The sequence below is a fragment of the Oryx dammah genome, unplaced genomic scaffold (assembly GCF_014754425.2).
Source record: "Oryx dammah isolate SB20612 unplaced genomic scaffold, SCBI_Odam_1.1 HiC_scaffold_5, whole genome shotgun sequence".
NCBI classification, from domain to species: domain Eukaryota; kingdom Metazoa; phylum Chordata; class Mammalia; order Artiodactyla; family Bovidae; genus Oryx; species Oryx dammah.
The window spans coordinates 41,145,603-41,172,815 of NW_024070189.1; the positions used below are offsets into that span (position 1 = coordinate 41,145,603).

At 45.6% G+C, this 27,213-nt stretch overlaps 1 protein-coding gene across 1 annotated transcript in view; it reads left to right on the forward strand.

Moving 5' to 3' along the window:
* ADAM19 (ADAM metallopeptidase domain 19) overlaps positions 1-27,213 on the forward strand; it is a 93,048-nt gene that overhangs the window by 54,373 nt on the left and 11,462 nt on the right. Inside the window, exons 6-20 of the mRNA XM_040241437.1 lie at positions 659-842; positions 1,636-1,701; positions 7,514-7,585; positions 11,071-11,237; positions 13,196-13,280; positions 13,953-14,092; positions 15,999-16,176; positions 17,958-18,047; positions 20,430-20,625; positions 21,853-21,961; positions 23,186-23,390; positions 24,372-24,449; positions 24,568-24,676; positions 25,931-26,075; positions 26,900-26,984. Coding sequence (XP_040097371.1) covers positions 659-842; positions 1,636-1,701; positions 7,514-7,585; positions 11,071-11,237; positions 13,196-13,280; positions 13,953-14,092; positions 15,999-16,176; positions 17,958-18,047; positions 20,430-20,625; positions 21,853-21,961; positions 23,186-23,390; positions 24,372-24,449; positions 24,568-24,676; positions 25,931-26,075; positions 26,900-26,984 — 1,909 coding nt within the window. The remainder of the gene's footprint in view (positions 1-658; positions 843-1,635; positions 1,702-7,513; positions 7,586-11,070; positions 11,238-13,195; positions 13,281-13,952; positions 14,093-15,998; positions 16,177-17,957; positions 18,048-20,429; positions 20,626-21,852; positions 21,962-23,185; positions 23,391-24,371; positions 24,450-24,567; positions 24,677-25,930; positions 26,076-26,899; positions 26,985-27,213) is intronic.

Genomic DNA, 27,213 nt, shown 5'->3' on the forward strand with positions numbered 1-27,213 from the left:
AGCTGCGTTCCTGATCCAGGGAGACTGGGGCTGGTAGCTGATGACTCTAGCTTTGGCTTCCAAAAACAAAGATACTTGTCTTTCCATTTAATCGTCCCAGGAGTCCTGTGAAGTTAGAAAATTAGCATTGGCATTTGCATCTGGGGAAACAGGCACAGAGTGACTGAAGAAGTTTGTTGAAGAGCGTTTGGCAATTTAATACTGAAGCTAAGATTAGAACTTGGGTCTCCTCTCCCCTAGACCAGCACTCTTCCTGTCCTAAACACACCGTCTCTTTCTCAGCCTATAAAGTTTTCACCTGTGATTTGCTGTATGCCATGTTTGGGATTGGAAGGCTTTTTGGAATTCTAGCCCTACCATCCTTTACAAGATTTAACTGTCCCTATTCCAGCCCTTTTAGAACCTTCGAGTTTCTCCATGATAGGCTTTCACACCCTGAAACTGTGCACCACATCTCATGTCCACATACGTTTCTCTGGAGAGGAGGTCCCAGTTGGCATCAGATTCTCACCAGGGAGTACATGACCCCTTAATAAAATTAAAAAGCAGTGATCAAAACCAGCTGTGCCATTTTGCATATGGGGAAACTGAGGCCCGAGCAAGGGGCTTTTCCAGGACCATAGTCTTTGACCAGAGGTTCTAATTCTCTTGTCTACAGAGGACTGATTATAGTGAGCAGTAACCTCAGCTATATCATCGAGCCCCTTCCTGACAGTGAGAGCCACCACCGTATTTACAGATCCGAACATCTCAAGCTGCCTCTCGGGAACTGTGGATTCGAGTCCACCGCCAGGGACTGGGTCCCCCAGTATACAAACCAGACCAAGAAGCAACCTCGCAGGGTGAGTTTCTCAGTACAAGAGTCAGCCGGGAGATAATCCCTTCTGAGCACCCTTTCCTTGGATCCAGAAGTGTTTCTAAATTGAATGGAGATGGCTAAGAAGGAGGCAATAGCTTTTTCCTTTTGTTTATTTAAAAATAAATTTTTGGCTGCGCCACATAGCATGTGGGATCTTAGTTCCCTGACCAGGAATTGAACCTGTGCCCCCTGCATTGGAAGCGTGGAGTCTTAACCACTGGACCACCAAGGAAGTTTTCCTTTTAGTCTAAGTCATTGTTGAGTGTGAGAAACCCTTGCATTTGATAGAATAACTGCTTTAGGTGAAAACATTACTTCATTTAAAATACTCTAAGGTGCTGATTTTGGAAACTTTAAAATGTGAGAAAAAAAATATGCCTCCCTTTTTGAAATAGCTGCTTAACCACATGCACAAAATGCTTGTATTTATTTATACCAAAAATAGAGGTACGTGGTTTAAATATTTTGGGAGTTTGATTGTCAGCATGTTCCCTCACAGTATGCTGGCCTCTGTTCTGTCTGCACTGGACAGCCAGCTCATTATTTTTGGAGACTAAAGGGCTGGACCCGGTGTCCCAGAGCAGCCTCCCATGATAACCAAGATGGCCGGCAGAGGGTCTAGTGAGGGTGATGGTGAGACGATCATAGCTAAGTTGTCTCTGGAACCTGGTAATGAGGTTCACTGCTTATTAACTCCACCGCTTCTGAGCAGTGTTTTGAAATGAGGCCAAGTCCACCATTTCCATAGCTCTGATGTGCTTCTGTCTCTTTCTTAGATGAAAAGGGAAGATTTACACTCCATGAAGTATGTGGAGCTTTACCTTGTGGCTGATTATGCAGAGGTAAGGAGGGGCAGTGGGGTTTAGCAGAAAAATCACTTTCTTAATCACTTCCATTCCAGTCTTCAAACTGCTTTGGGGAAATGCTGAAGTGCCAAAATGCTGAATGGGGGAAATGATGAAAAAAAATGCATCTTTTTTCAGTTTGCCATGTAATTTTGACCTTAAATCTAACCAAAGGCTCTTTTTGCTATTTTAAACATAGTTGGGGAAAAAAGCAAGGAGAAAGACGTTCAAGCTCAATACATTAATCAGAAAATCAGGACAAAGACTGTTATTTGGATTAACACTCCTAGACCAGATCTGGGAGATCCTTAGGTTTTTGTGCTTACTCTTTGGGAGTCCATGAATTCTCTATAGAAATTTAAAAAAAAAAATTTTTTTTTTGCAAAGATAAGGAGTGTATTTATCTGATTGAATACAATTTTCTGCCAACATGTGGTCATTTTTATAATCATGTTATAATCATGCCAAATGAGTACCTAAGCCAGAGTTCCCTGAATGTGGTCCCTAGCCCAGCAGCGTGAGCAGCACCCAGGGACTTGTGACCATACAGATTCGGGGGCTGCACCCAGATGTTCTGAATCCCCAGATGTGCTGAATCCCCAGATGTGGGGCTGAGGTCTAACAATCCATGTTTTAACAAGCCTCTGTGTGATCCTGGTGCACAGGCAAGTTTGAAAATTACTGACCTAAAGGAGTAGCTGTTTGGCCTTTAATTCCACATTCTTCAAGTTAGGTTCTCATGTGCCTTGGCTTCTAAAATTTAATAAACACTCATTTCCCTCACTCTTTCCTTTCATTTAGTCATTGATTTCTTGATTCTCTGTTATGTGTCAAGCACAGTGCTTAGATCCTGGAGATACAGACCTGCCCCCCACATGGCAGAGTTTACAGAAGCAGCACAAAAACTCTCTGATTCCAAGTGTGGTGACTGCACATTGGAGAGGATTAGAGCACAGATAATGAGGGTCCCAGCGTAGAGAAGGCAATGGCAACCCACTCCAGTACTCTTGCCTGGAAAATCCCATGGATGGAGGAGCCTGGTAGGCTGCAGTCCATGGGGTCGCTAAGAGTCGGGCATGACTGAGCGACTTGACTTTCACACATTGGAGAAGGAAGTGGCAACCCACTCCAGCGTTCTTGCCTGGAGAATCCCAGGGACAGAGGAGCCTAGTGATGGGGTCGCACAAAGCGGGACACGACTGAAGCAACTTAGCAGCAGCAGTAGCAGCGTGGTCTTGGGAACTGGGGAAAACCTTCCTGAGGCGGTGGTGTTGAAGCTGACTCTTGAAGAGCGAGGTCAGACCCCAGGTTTGCCTAATTCAGCTGTATTTTACCTCATTCTCACTCTGTGTAGTAGCTCAACCACATAACTGACATATCTTTCGGGCGTGGAAGGTGAGGTGAACTGATCGCTCCCTAGTTCTAACGTTGCAACTCACCTGGGGCTCCCTTTGACAGCGTTCATGAAACTCCCGTCTGTCACACTCCATCCAGATTGAAACCGTTTACCTCAGACTGGGGCTTGAACCCAGACAAAATCCAGTTTGGGACTTAAACCCACATGGCTGCGATTCGAACCCAGCCAAAGCCCTGCTTGGGACTCAAACCTAGCCAAAACCCACAGTACCTGGTTTCAGGACCCAATGAAGCTCAGGTTCTTGATGTCTCATCACAGAAAGAATTCAGTGAGAGACAAAGTGCTAGGTAAGAAGTGGTTTTATTCAGATGCAGAGAGAAGCACACTCTCCAGACACAGTGTGGGGCATCACAGAGGACAAGTGGCGCCCGGCAATTTGCTGTGATTAGTTTTCCAGGCTGGGTAATTTCATATGCTAATGAGTGGGAGGGTTATTCCAGCTATTTTAGGAGGGGGTAGAGATTTCTGGGATTTGGGCCACCGCCCACTCCTTGGTCTTTTAACTGTGGAGCTGTCACCTCTGGGTTTGTCATTTCACTTGTTGGTTAAGGTCTAGTCTTGTCTGCCATTCTGGTCCCATTTGATTCTGATTGGTTTATGTTGTGTCCTTGGGCTATGTCATTCTTTCAGAAGTTGTGCCCTGCCGCTTTACCTCCTTTTACCAGATGGGTTCCTGACAGCTCCCCAGAGGCTTATTCTCAGGTGGTTAGTCCAACAGCACAGGTCCTGGAGGCTGTATGGGGTTGGGGAGAACATTTGACTTCATGCTGCGGGAGCGGCCTTCCAGTGTTGGAGGCAGCAGGAGGTGGCCCTTGAGTGTCTTCGAGTTTACTGGGCAGAGAAGGAGTTGCCGGGCCCTCTAGGCCAAGGGAACATCTTGTTCTGCTTTGAGAGGAGTTTTGCTTTTTAATTGATGTTGGTGTTGGTTGTTCCAGCAGCCTTTTTTTTTTTTTTTTTTTTGCCTTTTGTTTTCACTTCCAAAGACTGATGTGTGTGCTGGTTGGGGGAATGATGTGGGGAGCAAAAGCCAAAGGTGATTTGAAAGCCGCGGCTATGCATTCTGGGAGGGGCTAACGGCCCTGGCCCCTGACTCATAGATCTGCCCTCCTGGGAGGGTTGCTGGTTGAAAGCTGAGCTCCTCTAGGGTTGATTTAAATCAGTAGCTTTCGATTATTTTTGTTTTCCCGGTGGGACTTCCTTTTCCAATGTCTAATATAAAAGTCCAGTGAAAACAGACTTCTCCAAGCTGAAGCAGGGGTGAGGACCCTCTTACACCTAAGGTCATCTAATATGGTGGTCTTGAACGTTTTTTTTTTTTTTCCCCTATTCTTTGGCCATGCTGTGTGGCATGTGGGATCTTAGTTCCCCAGTCAGAAATCAAACTTGTGCCGCCTGCAGTGGAAGCACAGCGTCTTAGCCACTGGACCAGGGATATCCTTTTTGTTTTGAGCCACAGAATCTTTGTTCAGATGACAGCTCCTGGGATCCTAATAGTTAAGCGTGTAGAAACACAGCTGCTCTAAAGCAAAGATGGGGTGAGGCTGCCCTTTGGCCCTGCAGTCTCCCCAGAGGACTCTTGGTGCTGGGTTTTAAGATTTCAGTGAGTGTGAGTCTAGAAGCTGGAGAAGTGAGAGCAGGGTATTAATTGGGGTCTTTAGTCTCCTGACCTCCAGAGTCACAGCAAAACCCCTAGAGGAAAAGTGTCGGCCCCAGATCCTTTCAGGACTGTGGTGCCCTGGAAAACTGTCTCCTGTTCTAGAAGACAGCACCTCCACTAGGAGCCTCGCAGATGTTGCCACAGGCCATGATTCTTGCCGCTCTGTGGATGGTGGATAGGCTCTATGCTAACCTCCCAGGTCCCTGCTTTGGCTGATTTATGACAAGGGTGAGTGGAGGATATGAGAGGCCAGGCTGGGCCCACAGGCTCACAAATCCCTGCCCCGTCACTTCCTCTTCCCCCACTCCCTTTCCAAGTGGCCTCATATCCTCCACAGGCAGCAATGTATTCCTGACAGTGAACTAATCTGAAAGGATGGAAAGACAGGGACAGGGCGGCTACCTTATCTGTGATTTATAACCTGGTGCTGAGACAGGCCAGGCTTCTCCTGGGCTCTGAACTCGGCATCGGGAATAGAGACAAGGATGGCGTTACTGCCTGGAGAGAGGGTTTTTAGCAGAAAAAATGATCAAGCAGCTCCCTGGGCCTAGTTTGGAGCACTTGGAGTGGTTTGTCTTTTGCTTTTTTTGTTTTGTTTTTTGTTTATTTGTTTTTAGAGAGGTGGAGCAGGAACTTTTTTTTTTTAAAGCTTTTTATTTTATTTTTGACTACGCAGTACAGCATGTCGGATCTTAGTTCCCTGACCAGGTATTGAACTTGTTCCTCCTGATTTGGAAGCCCAGAGTTTTAACCACTGAACTGCCAGGGAAGTTCCCTGGGGTGGTTTTCAGCTTATTCATTCTTCAGGTAAAGCGGGATACCTAGGCAGGGGAAGAGCAAGATGGGATATTGTAGGAGGAGACAGGGTAGCTGTGAGAACAGGTGTGCCAAGGACTTTCAAGACACAGACGGGACGTGGGCCAGCTGGGAAAGACCAGCCGACGCACTGTGTTGCCGTGTCTGTGTCCACCCAGAAAGTGTGAAGGGGAGGCACTGTTTTCTTTACGTCGGAGGTCTGTAAGCTATAGCCCATGGCCAGATCCAGCCCACTCCAGGGTTTTATAAATTTTTCTGAAACACATCCATGCATGTATTGTCCATGATTACTTTTGAGCTGGAATGGCTGATTTGAGGGCTTCTGGTAGAGACAGTATGACTGCAAAGCCTACAGTGTTACCAACCTGGCCATTTACAAAAAACAAAGTTGACTGACTCCTGCCTGAAGCTCTTCAGGACAGCATGATACTTTCCTTAAACTGTGGTGGTATTATCAGGTAGCTGTTTGAAGATAGGATTAATATATTTGAAAGACAATGAAGTCTGCCTCTGATGTTCTAATGAGTATTCACTAAATCCTGCAGCAGCACTTGCTGTGCAGTGAAACCAGTGTAGAAATGCAGTGACTCTAAAGAGAAGCTTCAGGATTGACACCTTGGCAAGGTCTGAGTCCCACAGTCTTACATGGAATTTAACTGTGTAAAAAGCAGTCATGAAAATGAGTTGGTTGCCATTCTGATGGAGGCCCAGGAGGGTCCCAAAGCAGTGGGAGAAAAGGAAACAGGTTTCTCCCTGTATCGTGGCTAAGACACACCCCTATCCAAACAAATAGCCCAGGGTGTCTGTTCTTTTTGTTCTTGAATATTCTTGTGGGATTTTGTGGAGGAAGGATGTGACGGTTTGAAGTAACATATATTCATGTATATCCAGAGTAATTCAGATAGTAACATAGTAATTCTGTGTTACCATAGCAGTGTGTGGGACATATCTATTCTTTGCAAATTTAGGCTGCAGTTGTGGCAAATCTTATCTTTATGCCATGAAGCATTCCTTCATCATTGCGGAACATGATATATCCTTTTGAAGCAGGCATGATGAATGTGAGGCTACCTATGGAAATGTGCTCCTCCTGGTACCTGTGGCAGACATTTCTGATCGAGCACAGCACTCTTTCCTGCTGAGCCCCTTGCAGCCTCAGAATCCTTCTCACTGTGGAAGGCACTTCAAGTTGATCTGAGTGATGAGCCAGATGAAACCTGTTTGCCAGGCTCTTATGATCCTCATTGCTAGCACTCATTTTGTGTCATTCATGTGGCCTCTTGTTGCAGTTATTTCTGTGCAGGTTTTCTCAGCCCATTTCAATTTCATACTCCTTAAATACAAAATCTGCCTTCGTTGTTATTTCTGATCCCCTCTGTGTTCTAGCTGAAGCTCCTTCAAGGTGAGGGCCAGGACCTCATACTTTGAGTCCTACCCATCACCAAGTGCAGTGCCTTGCACACTGTGGGTGTTCAGCAACAATTTGACCCTGTTGACCATTAACCTGCATGGAGTCCTTGGGTGATCCCTGTGATGGTGGCTCCATGCTGGGGAGATGACTGTGGCAAGGACTGGATTGGTCCCTCTTCTAAGCCACAGTGGGAGTTTGCAGAAGGCCTTGTAATTAGGGGGAGAGGAGAACAGGTTCGACCTGGAGGAAGACAGTTCAGTTCACTACACAGCTACTGCATGCCTACTGTATGCCCGGAACTGAACTGTTAGCTGGAGATACCAGGATGGATGTGACTCAGGTTCTGCCTTCGCCGAGCTGACACTGTGTGTCAGGGAGATAGTCCTAAGGAAATGACTGCTCACAGAAGATGGGAGAAAGTGAAGGAATTCACAGACAAGTAATGAGACACACGTGGGGTCCTGGGAAGGATTCTGGGTTCTCACCTAGTTCTGCTTGCCCCATTTAGTTTCAGAAGAACGGCCGGGACCAAGATGCCACCAGACACAAGCTTATGGAGATCGCCAATTATGTTGATAAGGTGAGACCAGGTGTGTACTTGTGGGAAAGGTGCCAGCACCTGCCAGCACCTTAGCGGAGCTGCCCAGCAGGAGCTGACCTGCCTCTTCCTGGAGCAGCTGCCCTGACAGCTTCCAAGAGGCAGTAGTGATGTGCAGGGGTTCGGTGCTCATGACAAGTCATCAGCTGCATGGACCTAGCCAAGTAACTTGTCTTGTTTGGGTTGCGGTTTTGTTTTTTAATTTACAAAATAGGGTTGATTTAAACCAATAGGGTTGATTTAAACCAATATGATTATTTGTGTTTTTCCAGTGGACTCCTTTTTCCAACATCTAATACAAAAGTCTGAGGAAAACAGACTCCTCAAAGCTGAAGCAGGGCTGAGGACCCAGAGCACTGTCCTCTGACACCCTCCCCCTCACCCCTGCCTTAAAGATGAGGAGTGGCTTGCTTGGGGTCAATCTGTGTCATCTCCGCCTGTTAAACAGTTCTAAAATTATTTGGTTTTGTCTCTTAGAAAGGCTGAGCAGAGGGTTAACTTTTCTAGGTCAGGCTGTTTTAAAACATGCTGTTAGGAAATACCCAAATTCTTTAATTTGACTAGAATAGGCCGGTCTGGGATTTGGAAATACTTTGTTTATATGAAAAATGCAAAATGAAGTAGAAGAGGTAACCTAGAATGATAGTGACGTCTTGGTAGGCAAGTAGTAAATAGTTTTTAAAAGTAGATTTTAATCATTTGGTATTGCAGGTCTCTGTGAGAATCTGATCACATTTATTATACAGTCTCAGGGCACTCAGGAAATGTCTGAAGCTTAACTCATGGTCTGCTAGGGATTCATGGATCCCAAGTCTGAAGGGGGAATCATTTTTTTTTAATATGGAGAATAAAGAAGAGAACTTCAATATTTTTAGGGATTTACAAGCAAATTTGGTAGTGTTTTGGAGTCATTGGGTGGGAGGGTCTATGCCCTCTATTTTTGCTTTAGATGACTCTGGAAGTGATGGTCATTGACAGGTGAAAGTTAAACACAAACACTGGCATTTCCTGGAAGGGAGGACTCCAGGGACCCAGTCCAGTCCTCTCTCTCGCCTTCAATTCCTCAACAATAACATTGAAATGATCCCACAGCCCAAACACTCAGCATCTGGGAAAATAAGAAAAGCTGTTTCCCTGGGGTAGACCCTGTTATCACCCACGTGACGGCTATTGTTCTGGAGATGCTACAGGTGGGAGACTTGGCTGGGTTTCCTTTGTGGACTCTGCAGCTGGTCCGGGTGTTAGAATTGGGGGTGCTGGTGAAAAGTGGAAGGAGAAGAGAGGCACTAGCCAGCCCCATCCTTGCTGGAAGTCCCCAACTTTGCCTGCTGGTTTGTTTTGTGAAGCAGCCTTGATTCTCTCATCTTCAGCTGAGGTTAGTCACCCCTGGCTGGGGTGAGGGCAGGCAAGCCCATTTCTCTCAGGCTTGCTGACCCAGCTCCTTGAACTGAACTGTTATGGAACTAAAACTGGAATGCACTGGACCCATTTGCCGAATCATGAACCAGTCTAGAATGTTTTTCCTTCCCTATGAAAAAGCCAAGTCAAGTCCTTGAAAAGCTCCCTAGTGAAGCAAGTTTGAATTGGAATCCAAACCCTTCATTTTCTGGAATGATTGACCTGGCACAAAACAGGAAAATCACAGTTTCCATTGAAATCAACTGATATTTTGCTGAATCTGGAGACCATTTACACCACAATTTCCTGGGGGCAAGTTGATTCTCTGGATGGGTAAATAGGGCAGCACTTCAGTGCAGGGTCATGAGTAGACTCTGAGGTCTAATAATCCAAGTCTTCATCCCAACTCTGCCAGCTTCCTGCTGAGAATTCAGAAAGTTACTGAACTTCTCTAAGCCTCAGTCCTTAATACATAGGAAGTAGTTGATAAACATTGTTGCTATATTGTTATTTTTACCAGGGGCTGTACCTGCCACTTTTGGATTGAGACGACATCTGCTTACATGACCTAGGTTTCACTGTGATGACTTTTTTTTTTAAGCCAAAGCATGAGGCATGCAGCATCTTAGTTCACTGACCAGGGATCAAACCCGTGCCCCCCTTGCATTAACTACTGAGCCACCAGGAAAGTCCCCATGATGACTTTTTTTTTTTAAGTTGCTGCCTCAGTATTCTCTAGGGCTTGGCCAGTCAGGGAATTTCTGGTATCTACGCCTTCCAGTACTTAGCTTTAAAGAAAACCTTCTTCCTGCTATGTGTGCGTAAGATGAAAGATACCGTGTAATAAGGTTAGATGTAGCTCTAGCCTTAAGGAGCCCAAGAATCAGGTCTCATTTATAGAATTTCAGTATCTCTGGATTGCGTAAAATCATGAGGATTATCTGGGACGTTTACAGCCTCATGCTTACAACCTGTTTGTGGTATCCTTTACAAAACCCGAGAACTTCCAGTGATGGGGAAGAAAATTTCGAGAGTAAGCACATCTATGTGTATATATTATCATTTATACCCATTTACTTCCAAAATGAGTGGGAGACATCTTTCAGTAAAGTCATATACAATTTGGTATATCCATGGCATGGAATACTGGTCAGCAATAAGAAGTGGCAGAATGATATAGACAGCAAGATGGATGAACTCAGAACTCAGAACATGGTAAATGAAAGAAGACACACAGGACCACTTATTATATAATTCCATTTATAGACTATATCCAGAAAAGGCAAATCTGTAGAGATAGAAAGTAGATTAGTGATTATCCCGGCCTAGGGGTGAAAATGGGCAATGATAGTAAATGGACATAAGGTTTCTTGTTCGTATGATGAAAATACTCTAAAATTGGATTATGGTGATCACTTTACAACTTGGTAAATTTACTAAAAAATATTACCTTTAAAGTGGGTGGATTCTATGATGTATAAATTATACCTTAATAAAGTTGTTTTAAATATTCATATACAAGAAGACTTTTTAGACATACATAAAAATAAGGGCCGTGAAAGGAATTGGGTGGGGTGATTGTACCAGACACATGAGCCAAGGGTACTTGTTACAGATGACAGTGAGGCTTAGCTCTTGAGCAGCTTTGAAAGTTTCTTCCTATTTTAAAATGAAATGTATCTTCCTGTCTGTCTTAGCTATTAACTGAGCCCCACTTTAGGCTCATGTGTAATAGTGCTGGTCCTTTCTCCACTAAGAGCCCTGTGCATGTCTGAAAGCAACTCTGTGTCCTGACTCAGTCTTCATTTCTCTAAGCTAAGTCACCTCAGCTCTGCTACCAGAGGCAGAGCCTCTCTCAGGATGTTGTGCCTCTCTCAGGATGTTGTGCCTCTCTCAGGCTGTTCCCCTTCTGAGAAATCTGAAGAGCAACACCTGTTCCCTCCTCCCCTGGAGGCAGGTATAGAAGAGAAATCTGGAATCTGAGCTCCGAGCACTTTTGCTGGGAAGGTGTTCATACTCTCAGGTGGTGCCGACAGATGACGCTGTGACTTTTCCGTGTGTGTTTTCAGTTTTATCGATCCTTGAATATCCGGATTGCCCTTGTGGGCTTGGAAGTGTGGACTCATGGGAACATGTGTGAAGTTTCAGAGAACCCATACTCTACCCTCTGGTCATTTCTGAGCTGGAGGCGCAAGCTGCTCACCCGGAAGAACCATGACAACGCGCAGTTAATCACGTAAGTAGCCTTTTCCATGTGGGCTGCCTTGCCCTTGGCTGCCAAGCCCCTGCCCCTGGCGCGTGTGCCGTCTGTCCTCGCTCCCCAGTGTGGACAGTTGGCTGGACTAAGCTGTCCTGACTCTCCGTTCCAGTAACCAAATATTCCTCAGTCATGTGCTCTGTGCCCAGTATATTCAGGAAAATACTAAAAAGCCCGAGTCATCACAATTCCAAGAAGTGTTTACAACCCAAATTAGAAAATTAGTGCCTTAGACATATTTAGCTGAGACTCTGAATCAACTGGGTGTGTGTTTGGGTAGTGACTGACTGTTCGTCATGGCCACGTGGAAACAGACTTTCTAAGGGGCTCACTCTGATCTTCATGGCGTTTTGTTCTAGTGCAGGAGTTGATCTCCCCATGCAGGCCCAGGAGAGGGGCCTCCTCAGCTTGTCCTTCATGTCATTCCCAGGGTCTCAGGGCCAACTGCGAGGTAGTCAAGTGGCAGATGTTGCAGGAATAGTGCGTCTGAGGGGAGGGAGACATGGTGGGGAGAGAGTGGTTGTGTTGGAGTTTGTTCAGTCCCAGAAAGAAAAGAACAGAAACTGATGGGGGTCATGGCGGCCCGTGACAGTCCCTCATGATGGCAATCTGGTATTTATTAGTGCTGACTTCCAAAGGTATTCTGAAGAAGTTACAACAAAAAGCACATACATAATAAAGCCATTTTTCCCTGTTCCCTAAATATCTCTCAAACAACAATCATTTAAACCTTTGTTTCCACTTTAAAAGAGACCGAGGAAATAGCTCTACCCAAAACCTGAGTTCTTGTTTCTTGATGACACACTTACCTAGGAAGAGTCTTTGATTACCAAAGCTTTGGCCTGATCTTTGAAAGTCTGGTATCCTGCTTTGGGCAAGACCTAGAATCCAGTTTCCAGTATAACTTCCTCAGTGTCATGTCTGGGTTTATCAGTTTATCAGCCCCGTCAATAGGGCTTCCTAGAGATTTGCATGTATTTTTTTTTCTTGCAGATTATTCCTTTAAAGATAAATCTGCATTGAATTCAGTGAACATGTGTTAAGCACCCGCTGTGTGTCTGATTCTAAGCTAAGTTCTCATGATCCCAAAATAAATAAGATGGTCTTGGCTCTCTGAGATGTCATGGACTATATAAGAAGGCAAACACAGAGATATGAAAGCATGATGTAATGAATTTCCATGTAGATCCTTTAAATAAATTTCATGGTTTGTGGCATGCATGGAAACACCGGTATTTTATTCATTCCTTTGCCCCTGTGCTGGATGCAGACAGCTGAGAAAAGAGTGTATTAAACTAGGGGAATGTAGCTGGCTGTTGCAGATTAGGGTCACAGTCACAAAACAAAGGCAGAAACAGCTCATCCTCGCACCCAGCTGCACTCTATCCCGATGGGACACATCTGTTTCCTTGGCCCCAGAGTGATTCAGCAAAGAAACATCAGCGCCCACAGCTGCTGCCCTGACTGCAACCCCCCCTCCCCCAGCCCCATCCCCTGCCGTACACATACCACAGAGCCAGGGATATGGCGGGGGACCTTGGCAGCTGGCGGAAGTGGGCATGATTCACTTCAGCAGTAGAATCTGTGCCACCCTTCCCTCATCCGCACCCTCTGACCTTTTCCTCTGTAGCAGGAATGGGATGCAGCTTTGAAAGCCCTGCCCATTTCCTTCCAGGGGATGGGATTATGGCCGTACTGTGGGAAGAAGTGACCTTTTGCTTTCTTTTCTGTTTGTCTATAGTGGTTAGAGAGTAGGTGAGAAGAATAGAGAGGTGTGATGACCTGGGAATTGCTGCGTTGGCTTAGAGTAGCAGAACCTCTCCCCTTGGGAATGATCTGGGAATGTCAGCAGGGCCGAGGAAGGCCATGATGGCTTCTGGGCATGTGGGAGCAGCCCCCGAGCCCCTACCCTAGTCACCTCTCCTTCCTTCCCGCAGGGGCATGTCCTTTCATGGCACCACCATTGGCCTGGCCCCTCTCATGGCCATGTGCTCCGTGTACCAGTCTGGAGGAGTCAACATGGTGAGTCTCAAGCCATTATTAACGCTGCAGAAAGTGGAAAACTGCCTTACAAAATAGGAGGTCATCTTCTAAAACTAATTGTGTATGAAGTATTACAGGAAAAAAGGTTGGATATAAAGAAGGGACTTTTTTTTAAATGAAGGTATTAAGTTCTAAGAGATGGAGGTACTGAGGGATGAATTTTAATTTATTGTCATTTATCCCCAGATCTCAAACTCAGGAGAACCCTGAAGCAATTATATGAATCATACATCACTACATCTCTTATATGGTCCAGACCAGGGCTGACAAATTATAAGATACAGAGATAAAAAAATGATTTTATTTCAAGCCTCGGATTGTTCTGTGTATCTTTATGGAGCAAGAGCCTGTCTCAAAGTCACAGTTAGGAAATTATTGCCTTCTTTTGACGTTCTCTCTGAGTTTGTGAGAATGTTTGTGCTGTTCATTTCTGGCCTGTGAAGTAGACAGCAAGGAGGCTGCTGGGCATTTATCTGCCAACCTCTCTGTGACCTGTGCTTACTGACAGATGCTGCAGGGTACTTAAGATCATGGACTTTAGTCCCTGAGCCTGTGTGCCCAGCAATTATGTTATCAGTGGAGAGCTTGGCTAAGGAAAAGGCAGGGCTGCAGAGGAGAGCTGTCTTTGACCTGAGCTCTCTCCCCGAGCAGGACCACTCTGAGAATGCCATCGGCGTGGCTGCCACCATGGCCCATGAGATGGGTCACAACTTCGGCATGAGCCACGATTCCGCGGATTGTTGCTCAGCCAGCGCGGCTGACGGTGGGTGCATCATGGCTGCTGCCACTGGGTGAGTCAAGCAGGAAGCTGAGTACAGGGAGGAGGGCAGAGCGCGAGAGGCCAGTGCAGCTCAAGTGTTGCTCCTGGTCCAGGGAGCCTCTGTTATACTTCTGACACATGCCTTGAAGAGAGAAGGGGAAGAAGACCAAGAAAACAAATGTTGGAAGCAGCGCAGGTTTCTAGCAGAAACTTTGGTATGGTAGAACCTGTTGTTATTTTTTAGTCCAACTCTTTGTAACCCCGTGAACTGTAGCCCACTAGTCTTCTCTGTCCATGGGATTTCCCAGACAAGAATTCTGGAGTGGGTTGCCATTTCCTTCTCCAAGGGGGTCTTCCCAACCTGCATCTCCTGCACTGGCCGGTGGATTCTTTACCACTAAGCCACCAGGGAAGCTGATGAAACCCGAGATTCACTTAATTTCTGCCTCGGTGGTCTTCAGCTGTAAAATTGGTCTGACCACATGTGTCTTTTCCGCTTCACGATTTTTTGCTGAGAACCCATTTATAACAGCCATAACCCTTCGTCCCTTCATGTGAAGGAAGTGTGATCAGGGCTGTCACGCCTAGGCCTGAAAGCGCTGATGTTGCCTCCAGAACAAGGAGACAGCAACCCCACACCCCACGGTGACTCCTCAGGGGTTTTGCAGGCTGCATTTACCACAAGGAACAGGGACAAGGCAGCTCCATCTCACTGTAGTTCTGAGGGGTCTTTAAACCAGAGCCTTTTAAAGGGAACTCTCAATTGCTTCAGAGGACTTAGAGTCAGTGTCTGGACTCACATAGCAGAGACCACCAGGTTCTTCAGGGACCCGAGTCACTCTTCAGAAGGCATCATGGTGGGAGCTTGTGTTCCTCCTGTGGAAAGCCAGTAGGGCCAGCTCATGCTGCTCAGGGAGTCGTGTTGCTGTGTCTCTGAGAGGAGATGCAGCTTTCTTGGTGTTCCAGTGTCTTCTCCTCACTTCGTGGAGAAAGTGTCACACAAAGGATGATGTTGATATGCAGGAGACAGCTCCATGGTGCGTGCTCAAATCTCTGCTGTTTGAACAGGGTTCAAGCTCGCTGTTAAGTCCACCTCTTTCTCTCTCAATCTAAAAATCTTATTTGTAGACAGGTGGTTGAGAGAATTATGTTAATTACTACAATTTGTTTTAAACTGTTCAGACATTATAGTAATTTAACAATTTTTAGTGACGGGCTTTTTGTGACATTCCTGACAACTGAAGGAAACCCTCCAGTGTCTAACCTGTACTTGGTTTAGGTAATTGGGATCAGGATAACTCTTCCTCTGTACACCCAAATCATGGTACCCACCTCTCACCAAGCAGTGCATGGCTTCTGATTCTTTTCCCCAATAGCGGGATGCAGGGCCTTTCACACTCTTGAGATACAGACCATGTGTTTGTGAGTTGGGAGGTTGAGTTTGGAGTGCTGCCTGCATCGTTAGAGCAGAGATCAGATCACTGGCCCAACAAAGAAATTAAACCCATAAACTTGGCCTTTTTTGGCCTGGTCTTCTGTTCTAAGAAAATCTCCATCTAATATCAGCTTCAGGAAAAGTTTGGGTTGGCTGGAATTTTATTCCACTCTAAGGCTCAAGAGACCTATTGTAACATACTGGTTATCCTTTATTTATTGCAACTCCTTCATGGAAAGGGCTGAAATCTTTGCTTCAGATTCTCAAATAAATCCTCCATGGAGAGAAAGGGGAAAAAAAACCCATTATGTGGTAGTTAATATTTCTTAGCTCATAGAAAGTTAATGTACAGGTTATGTTCTCAGGGGGCAGAATGTATGTGCATGGGCCTGTGGGGGTCTGAATCCAGCTGGAATCAGCCTCATGGGCAGCAGGATTGATACTATTCTGGCAGCTTGGTGCTCAGACCCCCCAGCTGATTCCGCCCTGGCTCTCCTCCCAGGCACCCCTTTCCCAGAGTGTTCAACAGATGCAACAGGAGGGAGCTGGACAGGTATCTGCAGTCAGGCGGGGGGATGTGTCTCTCCAACATGCCAGACACCAGGACGCTGTATGGAGGCCGGAGATGCGGAAATGGGTACCTGGAAGATGGGGAAGAGTGTGACTGTGGGGAGGAGGAGGTAAGGTGTCATGCCATGTTAGTGGGAGGGGAAGAATTTACAGTGACTTCAAATCTCAAGGTCAAAGAGCATGTATCTGAAAATTAGTCATAGGCATTTCCTACATACACGTGGCAGTCAAAGACCCCATCACAAATAACATATGGGGAGTAAGCCTTAAATATGGACCATTTATGTAGATTCTCCCAGTTTGAGGCTGACAGTATCTGTGTCCAAAATGCAGGGGAGTTCTCCTTGTGAGCATCTGATCTACCCAGAAACCACAGTCCTGGCCAGTGGAGCTACAGATGGCCTCCTTGGCTGTCCACAGCCAGATACGTGAACTTAAACCTGGGCATTATGAGGATACTTAAAATAACAAGCTCATGCTCTTTGACCTGTAGAAGAAATGATTGAAAGGGGATGTAGGAAGTCCTGTCGAGTCTGAAAGGGGCTTCTAGGAGGAAGAAAGAGCAGAATTGGTGGTGTACAAGCCCTTTCCTTCCTTCTGATCTTCAGGATGAATATAGTGGGCATATCATAGCTCTGTCACTTCTAACAGATGCTAGCGGTTCTGCAAAAAGCAGAACTGGATAGTTTCATATCTATTTTATGAAGCATGAAAATATGAACGTTAATGTGCAGAACAGTTTGTGGGAGAATGTGTCAGTAGTCTATGGATTCAGAATAAACTCTGGGGATGAGAGTGAGGGTCTATATATGTGGGAAAAGACTATTTGCTTTTTTAATCTTCTCTATGGTTTGACTTTTTAAAAATGCCAGCATGTAACTTTAATAAAACAAGAACCATTTAAAGGCTTCCCACCTGCACTAGCATGAGTTCAGAGAGATCAGCCCAGACCCTTCAGAAAGGACAGTTGTATTATCATGGAGGGCCCAGTGAGGTTGAGAGGCCCACTCCTATGAGTGGGCTTGGTCAATGGCTTATATGCAGAGCAGTTTCTCCTTCAACAAATGAGTATGTGATACTAGGTCATGTCCCAGGGATAGGAAAATAAATAGGTAGAAAAAAATAGATGTGGTTCCTGTCCTTATGGGGTATATAGTCCAAAGCCAGAAACACACATTGACCAAATAGCTGCAAAAATGTATAAATAACAACTGTGGTCAATACTAGGAGAGCCAATAGCATGATGCTAGGAGTGTATGTAATATGAGGGGAGCTGCCCTTATCAGGTGGGGGTGGACTCTGACCCTACGCTCGAAGGCTGAGGTAGGAGTTAGCGAGGGGCACGAGGAGGGGAAGGCACACTTTAGCTAGTGGGAGAGCTGTGCCTTGGGCGGGGGGGGAGACGCCTGGTGCGCTAGAAGGGGAGGAACACGGGTCTGCCTGGATCCCAGGAAGACATGGTCTCTGGATGTTGGATTGGGGATGAGAAAAACAAATCATGACATTTCCTTATAATGTAGTACTATGCTAAAAATCACATTTTAGAAGAATCCATGATTACAAGGAAAAGTGGGGGTAGTGCGTTAAGTTTAAAAGTGGTATGGATATTGTGATTTTGTAAAATAACTATATGTTTATAAATGTGTCAAAATGCAGTTGTGTCTAAGTTGTGTGTTACTATTATTCTGCTTATGTATATTCTTTACAATATATACATACTATCTTAATGATAAAGCTTTAAAGTGGTGTTTTGGGTAGAGATTTCCCAGGGAGCTGGAGTTCCAGGGGCACATGAGGTGGGGTAGGGGGTAAAGGCCCCTCGTCCTGCCTTGTCTCCCGTCTCCCTGCCCTGCTGCCTCAGAGGCTCACGTCCCTCTCACTGCCTCCCCAGGAATGCGATAACCCCTGCTGCAATGCCGCTAACTGCACCCTGAGAGAGGGGGCCGAGTGTGCGCACGGCTCCTGCTGCCACCGCTGTAAGGTAAGGGGCCCACCCCACCCAGGGTTCTGACCTGACAGTCCGAGGCTCTGCAGGGGCTGACGGCCAGGATTCAGCCTCAGTCCTGGGGAAGTGGTGGTGTCAAAATTTCAGAAACATGGAGCCAGAAAGAGCCTTGAACAAAGTTTCCCTTTTTCTATATTTGACTTCACTGAGTTCAGATTATTCCAGAAGGCTGTATGGGCTTCCTGGAAAGTGGGAAATTAAATTAAAAAAAAAAAAGTCCAGAGAGAGTAGGCTTGATTTCATTTGGCGTTCATAATATTTCTCATCACAGTTTTGATTAACATTAAGGGATTGCTTGTTAGGTGCCAGGCACAGTGCAGAGAATTTTATATGTGTCATCTCATTCAGTCCTTATAGATAGAACACCTATGGGGTTTATGTTAATATCCTCAAGATATAGAGACTAAGACTCAGAGGGTATAAGTGACTTCTCCAGGGTTAAACAGTGAGGAAGGGGCTGAACCAGCTTTCTCTGACTCTGGAGCCCACATTCTTAGTATTGATTGGAAGAGCACACCATTTTTACCACTAATGTTACCATAAGTCTGCATTCTCTTATCTACAATTCTGAAATTCGGGAAGTTCTAAAAACTGAAAAAAAAATTTTTTTTAACTCATTTGGTGGCAAAATTGGATCTGAATTGACATGAATCTAATTATAGTCTTTTTAAAAAATCACACTGAAAGCAAATAGTGTATTTCATTGCAAAAACATTAGTGTGTTTGATTATAAAGTATAATCCTAGGCCTTGATGCTGGGTTATGTAATATACATATGTCATGTGTATGTATATATAGAGAGAGATATACACATATACATATGTATGTACATCTGTGTAATGTCTGCTCTCTCGAATCTGTGAAGTCTGGGGCCCATCTGGTCCCAGGGTTTTAGATCGGATCGTAGACTGTGCTTCCACCTACCACATGCTCAGGGCTCATTTTGTTCCCCATACTGTTGAAGTGCTTTATTAGAACATTCTTTCTAGCATGAGCTTCTAGCAATAACCACGAGAGGGTTATTATCCTCATGCACGCATGAGAAAGTGCATGAACAGAGGTCTGCTGCCTAAGGGGCTGGGATTTGAACCCAGGCAGACTGGCTCCAGGGTTGGTGAGTCTTTTTCCCCTCCAATCTGCTCTTGGGTGGGGAAATGCATCTGAGGCCACCCTTGCTCTGAGACTGTCAGCAAGCTGTTCAGCTGGCCTGCTCCCACCTTCCCTCCTTGGATCCCTCGTGGGTGGTATGGAGTCACCCAGGAGTGTGGCAGGGTGCTGTTCTCAGACACAGGTCTCTTTGCCTGTTCAGGGGAGCTCCCATGCGGTCTGTTTCATTTAAGACAGATCCAGCATTCCTCAGAGAGTCTGTGCTGTGTCAGGTCAGGGTCTCAGGCTGAGGCCTGAGAATGAACATGGAGAGCACTCGTCTCCGGGTCCCAGGATTTCAGCTTGGATCTTGGAAAGGGTTTCCCTGCAGAGAAGTATGTGGGAAAAGATGAGCCCTGGAGTCTGAGATCTTCATTTCCAGCCCTGTGTGTGACTGGGGGCAACCTATTACCCATCCAAGCCTGAGTTCTTTATCTGTAAGATGGGAAGAGTACTAATAACACTGACCCCACCCAGGGAGGCTGGAAGACTCGAACAGAAACTCAGACTTTACCAGTTGCCCAAGGTGTGCTATTTGATCAAGTTATTTCATCTGCAGCATGGGGCAAATAGCAGTGTCTAGCTCATGGACATTGTGAGGATCTCATGACATGAACATGTACAACATACTTGGCCTGGAGCTTGACTCGGTAATGTGAGTGTATTATTGCCAGAGTGCTTGTGAATTCAAAGATGCATGAATGCTAGTTTGTGTGTGTGTGTGTATGTGTGTGTCTGTACATACATACTAGTGGGCTTTGCTCTTCTGCCACTTACTAACCATGAGACTTTGAAGACATGCCTCAGATTTCATCATCTATAAAACAGGGATAATTATATTACATAGGACTGTCATGAAGACTAAATGAAATATTATTTGTACTGGGCATTTAAGTAGGAGCTCCATAAAATAGCTGTTATTACTAAAGCACTTAGTGAACTGTAAATAGTTGCATAAATATTATTTCTTACATGATTCTTAAGACTGCTTGTAGAGTTAACATTTGTAAAACCACCTTGAAACTAAGTGTTAGATGTTTCCTGTGAGATGATTTATGGTGGTTTAAGCTAGTGAGGTCATATGAAAAGTGCTCTGAAATAATGGTAAGGGGAAATTCTGTTCCATGGGAGTGATGCTCATGAGCCCTTGCTGGGAGGATTGAGGACAGGTGGGAGATTGACTTTATCCCCCTTTCTTGTTCCTCGGCTCAGCTGTTGGCCCCGGGCACACTGTGCCGTGAACAGGCCCGGCAGTGCGACCTCCCGGAGTTCTGCACGGGCAAGTCCCCCCAGTGCCCCACCAACTTCTACCAGATGGACGGCACCCCCTGCGAGGATGGCCAGGCCTACTGCTACAATGGCATGTGCCTCACCTACCAGGAGCAGTGCCAGCAGCTGTGGGGCCCTGGTAAGGCACTCCCCAGGGAGCGGGCCACCCTCCTGCCACTCCACTGCTTCCTAGCCAGCCTGCCCCTTCAGACACTCTGGATTGCTTAGAATCAGATTTTAAAAGAGCATCTCCAGATATCACCTTTTTTAATCCTCTTGCCTCAAGGTAGACTTTCAGTAGGAGGCAGTAGACAGTGTTCTTCCTAGTTTCTTGATGCTTTAAATTCTCACAGTGAGTGAATGGATAAGAATAATCCAATAAAACAGGTGGAGGGAGCTGTGAGCAAAGTGTCAACTATGAGATGGGATTTTTTTTTTCATGTATCATATTGGCAAAGACAAGAATTAGTATGATAAATTGGAATGATAATACTGTAATGAGAACAATAGTAATATAGTTGTGGAGAAAACCATATTATACATGTGAGGGAACAGATGTATACAACCCCAATGGAAAGCAATTTGAAGATACCAGAACTTTAAGTGTACCTATCATTGGACCCATCCATACTACTGCTTAGGGATGTGTCCTACCTTTGTATTTGGCCAAGGATATTTATTACAGCATTGTTAGAGCAATAACAACCCATAAATCCTTCAATAAATCCTACCAGTTAAGGTAATTCTGGTTCACCCATACATTGGAACTCCATAAGCTGAATAAAAAGATGCAGCTCTGTATGTACTAAGTAAAAAAAAATCATGTGAATAGACTATGCTGCCACTAGAGATAGATTATCTCTAGAAGATACACAAGAATTGTATCTAGAAGGTAGAGATAAAATTATCTTTAGAAAATACACTATTAATTGATTGCTTCTCTAGGTTTTAGGGATGTAGGAACTGGAATGACTAAGTAGAAAAAACTGAAAGACATATTTTATTCTTAAAAATCTTCTGCAGGTATTACCTTTATTTAAAAAAGAAAAGAAAAAAAAAAAAAACATAACAAACACCTGAAATGAGACAGGGCTTCTTCATGAGAAAGAAGGCTTAGCACACAAACCTCCCATAGATATGAAACCTCAATAAAATGTAAAGAACTGATATAAAACCTTTTTTTATGAGTAGGTCTTGAGAAGGTGAGGGTGGAATAACAGATAGGGGTAAAGAAAAGGCTGAATATTCCCTTCCACAAAACTTCCTTAACTTCCTGATTTTGCCAAGGGCTAGCTCTGTCCTTTGGGGGCTTCTGACTCCTACTAAAGTTGGCTAGTGTGCTAATAAATGTTTCTTGCCCACCCAGGAGCCCGGCCTGCTCCTGATCTCTGCTTCGAGAAGGTGAATGTGGCGGGGGACACCTTTGGAAACTGTGGGAAGGACATGAATGGAAAACACAAGAAGTGCAACATGAGGTGATGACCATAAGGCAGACCCCATGAGATGAGGATGAGAAAGCAAGTCCTGCTTTTTCGTCACTCCTGCCCACTCATCAGCTTGGCTGGCCCTAGAGCAGGCCCTTAAGTAAATCTCTTCCAGGCCCTTTCGACAATGCACCATTCAGCCCTAAGGAAGTCAGAGGGAGGGTGTGGATGCAATGCTTCCTAGAAGGCTGGTCACATTTCCTTTTGGGACCTTCTTATGCTAGGGCAGCCCATCAGCCCTCTTGAGTCATTTCCGCAGGGTACTAATTACACCCTCATCTGAATAGCCTGTCATTCACCCAGTCATTCATTCATTTCAACCATCCATCCACCTACCCACCCATCCACTATCTATTGTGGATTTACCATGTGCCAGACACTGGGCTGAGTACATGGAACTTAACAGGATAGTGTAATAATGGAAATATGGTGGGAGCCACCTAACCCACCTTAGTGGGCTGAAGTGGTTTCCCAGAGGAAGTTATGCTTAAGCTGCGATCTGGAGAAAGTATCTATTTGAACAGGATGAGGAATGGTGCTGATACATGGGAGAGTGTCCCAGGCAGAGAAATGAGTAGAGAAAAGCTGGTGGTAGGAAGAATTGATAGCAACTTAATAAAGTATAATGTTGGGGTGCAGTGGGAGGGGGGCTGCTACTGAGAAATGAGCCTGGTTAGTTGAGCAGGGACCAGATCATGAGAAGCCTTGAGTACATGGCTAGGGGAGTTTGGACTTTGGCTTGAGAGCAGTTTGGAAATTAGGCCCTTGTAGGGCAAGTCTGGAGCAGGGAGATCAGTTTCCTGGTGTCTAGGTGAGAGAGGATGGTGGTGTGAACTTGGGTTGGTATATAGGATGGAGGAGGGAGGTTGGGGATGACACCAGGCTTCTTCTGGCTGCAACACCCAAGTGCTTGGTGGGGTACAAAGAGCACAAGGGGTTAGGTGGCTCAGGTCAGGCAGTTGTTCTTGTGGGAAAGGGGACTTCCCAAGGCCAGCCCTCTGGCTACATCTGCTTGGGAATAAGGATGTAGCATCCTATCCTTGGTCTAAGACCACACAGAGGAATTCTGGCTGAGTCCCTACAGCACACTCATTGCGTTTTGCCTCTCCCCCGTACAAACGTGCTGTCCCAGTTGAGAAAGACTGAAGCTCTTTGGTGTCCCAGCTCTTCCCTGTCTCTGATTCCATCTCCTTCCCTCTCCTCTCTTGGGCTCAGAGATGCCAAGTGTGGCAAGATTCAGTGTCAGAGTTCCGAGGCCCGGCCCCTGGAGTCTAATGCAGTGCCTATTGACACCGTCATCGTGATAAACGGAAGGCAGATCCGATGTCGGGGCACCCACGTCTACCGAGGTCCCGAGGAGGAGGGTGACATGTTGGACCCCGGCCTGGTGATGACCGGGACCAAGTGTGGCCATAACCACGTAAGTTCCTTCCTCCAGCCTCACTCAGCCTCTGGGTTGCAGAGGGCAGTGATTGAAGTGGGAGTCTGGGGGAGGATGCCTGGGTTCAAATCCCAGCTTCCCCAACCTCTCTAGCCCTATGGCTTGCATTCTTTATAGAGCATGTTATTAAGAGCAAGACCCACCCCCATAGAATTGTTGTATGGATTAAATGAGATAATCCCTGTAAACTGTTCAGAAGGATTGGCTATTATATCTCTTTTACCCTCATCATTAATTATCGTATGAATTATGAAATGGTCTAAACTAGGAGTCTGGGAAGCCTGGGCCGGCTATCTGAGAGTTAACTCTGAGAATAACATTGTAAAACACATCTGAAGCACTCGGTGTAGTACCTGGCATAAAGTAAACAGCTATCACTATGGTCATTATCTTTAAGTATAATATTTAAATTAGTACATATTAATATACAATTAAGTAATTAACATATAACCAGTATATAGTAATATAGAATGAAATCAGACGTATTTATTATATGGGCTTCCCAGGTGTGGCACAGTGATAATCTGCTTGCCAATGCCAGGAGATTCAGGAGACTCGGGTTCAATCGATGGGTCAGGGAAATCCCCTGGAGAAGGACATGGTAACCCAGTCCAGTAAGCTTGCCTGGAGAATCCATGGACAGACAAGTCAGGTGGGCTACAGTCCATGGAGCTGTAAAGAGTCGGACACAACTTAGCAACTGAGCATGCACACACGCACATTATATTATTATATTTTCTTAAAATGTAGTATTTGTTGTTTTCTCCCTCATCGCAAGAGATATAGCAGAACTTAGTTAATTGCCATCCTGTCCTCGACTCTTTGGGTTGTTTTTTTCATGATAATAACCTGAAGCAGGCTGCCTTTTTGACTCCCATATGTTCTGAATGCAAAACCTCAGTCTCCTAATTGCCAACCAGTGTCCCTTCTGTTGTACTGACCGGTTTCTTCTCATTACAGATTTGCTTTGAGGGGCAGTGCAGGAACACCTCGTTCTTTGAAATGGAAGGCTGTGCAAAGAAGTGCAATGGCAACGGGGTATGCATGCTGGGGGTTCTGGGGCTCCTCTGCGATGATGTCCATGGGGGCAGGCACTATGGGAGGCAAGAGCTCTCTAGGGTGCTGACACCTCTTCCCTGCCCTGCCCTTGCTCCAGGTCTGCAACAACAACCAGAACTGCCACTGCTTCCGGGGCTGGGCCCCACCCTTCTGCAACACGCCGGGCCAAGGGGGCAGCATCGACAGCGGGCCCATGCCCCCCGAGAGTGAGTGGCCGGCCTGCGTGGCTCCTGCCTTCCTTTGTGAGGAGGGATGGGTGGTATAATGCAGAGGAATGATAAGTCAGCACTGTCGTCCTGATTTTTATAGATGAGAGAACAAGAGGGGCTGAGTGGGAGGAGTGGCCCAGGCTAGTGGCCTGGTGTGGGGCCCAGCTCAGTTGCTCTTCCTCTGCCTCTGTCCCTTCTGTTGAGGAGCCTGTTCCTGCTTACAGAGAGATTAAGACAGACCACAGGTTATTGAATAACCCATTCTATCTGGGGGTCAGTGGTAGCAACTACCCCTTCTCAGTCACTTAAAATTAATCATGAACCTAGGTCACATTATAGTGACTCAGATGCCCTTTGATGGACAAAGCTTAAAATGAGCTAGAAACTCAGAAATGTATTTCAGGGATTCTAGCTCTTTGGTTTCCAAACTTTAAAAAAATAATAACAAAAAAAAATTTTTTTTTTTTTGAGCAAAATCTTTCAAGGAAGAAACCTCAATATGTAAAACAGTTAAAAGTAGTGTTTCACTGATCTGTATATATTTTGTACATTTAGATTTATAATTCATGAGAACATTGAGGCTAGTTTGGTGAAACCAAATGTGAAATTGTGGATTATGTGTGAGACTTCTAATCTTAGATCAATCTATATGTCTCAGTGTTTTTGTGGTTGCTTTGTGTCCAGGAAAATCATGATTTAGGCAGAAAACAAGTGGTAAATAATAATAGAGCTGGAATAATAGAGCTCCTTGCCTTATATGAAAAGGAATGCTTTTCAATTAAACTGAAGTAGCTGGAGAAATTTTACTGTGAAGTCTCTGCCAAGCAAGTTGACCTGATTATTGAAGCTAGTAATAATATTAGTAACTTCACAGTGGGATATAGTATGTGGTTTTTTGTTATAGTTTTTAAGTTAAAAATAAGTAATACAAGGTAAATGAAAATCAAGGATCTGAAGAGTATCTGGAACATATTATTTGAAATCCACTACTGAAGCTCCCTGTAGCTCAAATGGTAAAGAATCTGCCTGTGAGGCAGGAGACCAGGGTTCAGTCCCTGGGTTGGGAAGTTCCTCTGGAGAAGGGAATGGCCATCCACTCTAGTATTCTTGCCTGGAGAATTCCATGGACAGAGAAGCCTGGCGGGCTACAGTCTGTGGGGTCGCAAAGAGTCAGACACAACTGAGTGACTAACACAGCAAGTGAAGCTCCAATTGCTTCTAAATCTGCCTCTTGGGTTCTGTTTCTGGAAGGCGCTGGTCCTGTGGTAGCTGGAGTGTTTTCAGCCATCTTTGTGCTGGTAGCCCTGATCCTGATGTACCGCTGCTGTAAACAGAACAACAAACCGGGCTACCTCAATTCCTTAGCCCTCCCTTCCAAGCTGAGGCAACAGTTCAGGTATGATGGGGTGCTGTGAAGGACCTGAGGTCTACTTGGGGGTCACAGCTTTCTGAAAGTAGTGCTTGGTTTTAGAAAAAGAAGGTGGTGGTGGTGGGTCTCATTTAGGTGGAAGGCAAATGCCCAGTGCACGCCACCCTCTCCCCTTCTGCTACGCTCCATGACCACGGCAAACATTACTACCTGATTTTTATTGTAAGTAAGCTTGATTGAGCCTGGTCTTCACTTCCGGAGCCTTCTCAGCAGAATGCCCCAACCAGTTCAAGCTGGAATGTGAAATGAAATCTATCCTGTATCTAATGGATTTTCTCCCCATCTTAGAGCCCAGAAAGTGAGGCAGCAGAGGAATACTGACTAGCTCAATCACATAGGTGGCTAGACATCAGCTCAAGACAGTAATTTTTGTCTTAAGTAATTCATTCCTGTGGATATTGAAAATGTATAGTCTCCAAGTCCTCTGTTATAAATCATACCTTTTCCAGAGGAGATTTTTAAATTCCAGGTCCTCCTGGAATGATGCCTGAGGGAGATTGGTTGATGGCTGGTAACATCCTTGTCTTCTTGTGGGGAGAAAGGTCTTAAAAGGGTGAAGAAAAGATACTGAGGCACACTGTACTGTGTATGAGGCCAACTGTCTTTCCTTGGGAGTTTTCCACTGGCCACTGTCTCCATGCCGAGGGAGCTGGGCTTCAGGAGGGCCAATCCCACTTCCGCCAGAGCAGATTCAGGGAAGACTGAGCTGCTGGCTGGCCACACCTGGGTCAGAGCGAACTCAGGCAATGACCTTCAATGAACAGCCTGTGCTTCTCCTTCCCTGTTACTAGCTGTCCCTTCAGGGTGTCTCAGAACAGTGGAACAGGCCATGCCAACCCGACGTTCAAGTTGCAGACACCCCAAGGCAGGCGAAAGGTAAGGGCTTTGCACCATGAACTTTGCTACTTTGACCTTCTCTCCTAGGACTGTGCTAGATTTTCCCTTAAGCACCTTTGTGGGCCCCTTGGGATTGGTAATAAACGACACTCTCTTGGCCTGAGGGATGGTCAGCTGGTTCTACCATCCCCTCATGACTTAAAAGTTGCATCTGACCTCTGGGATCTGAGGTCTTTGTTTGTGCCAGTGGGACACCCAAGGCCACCCC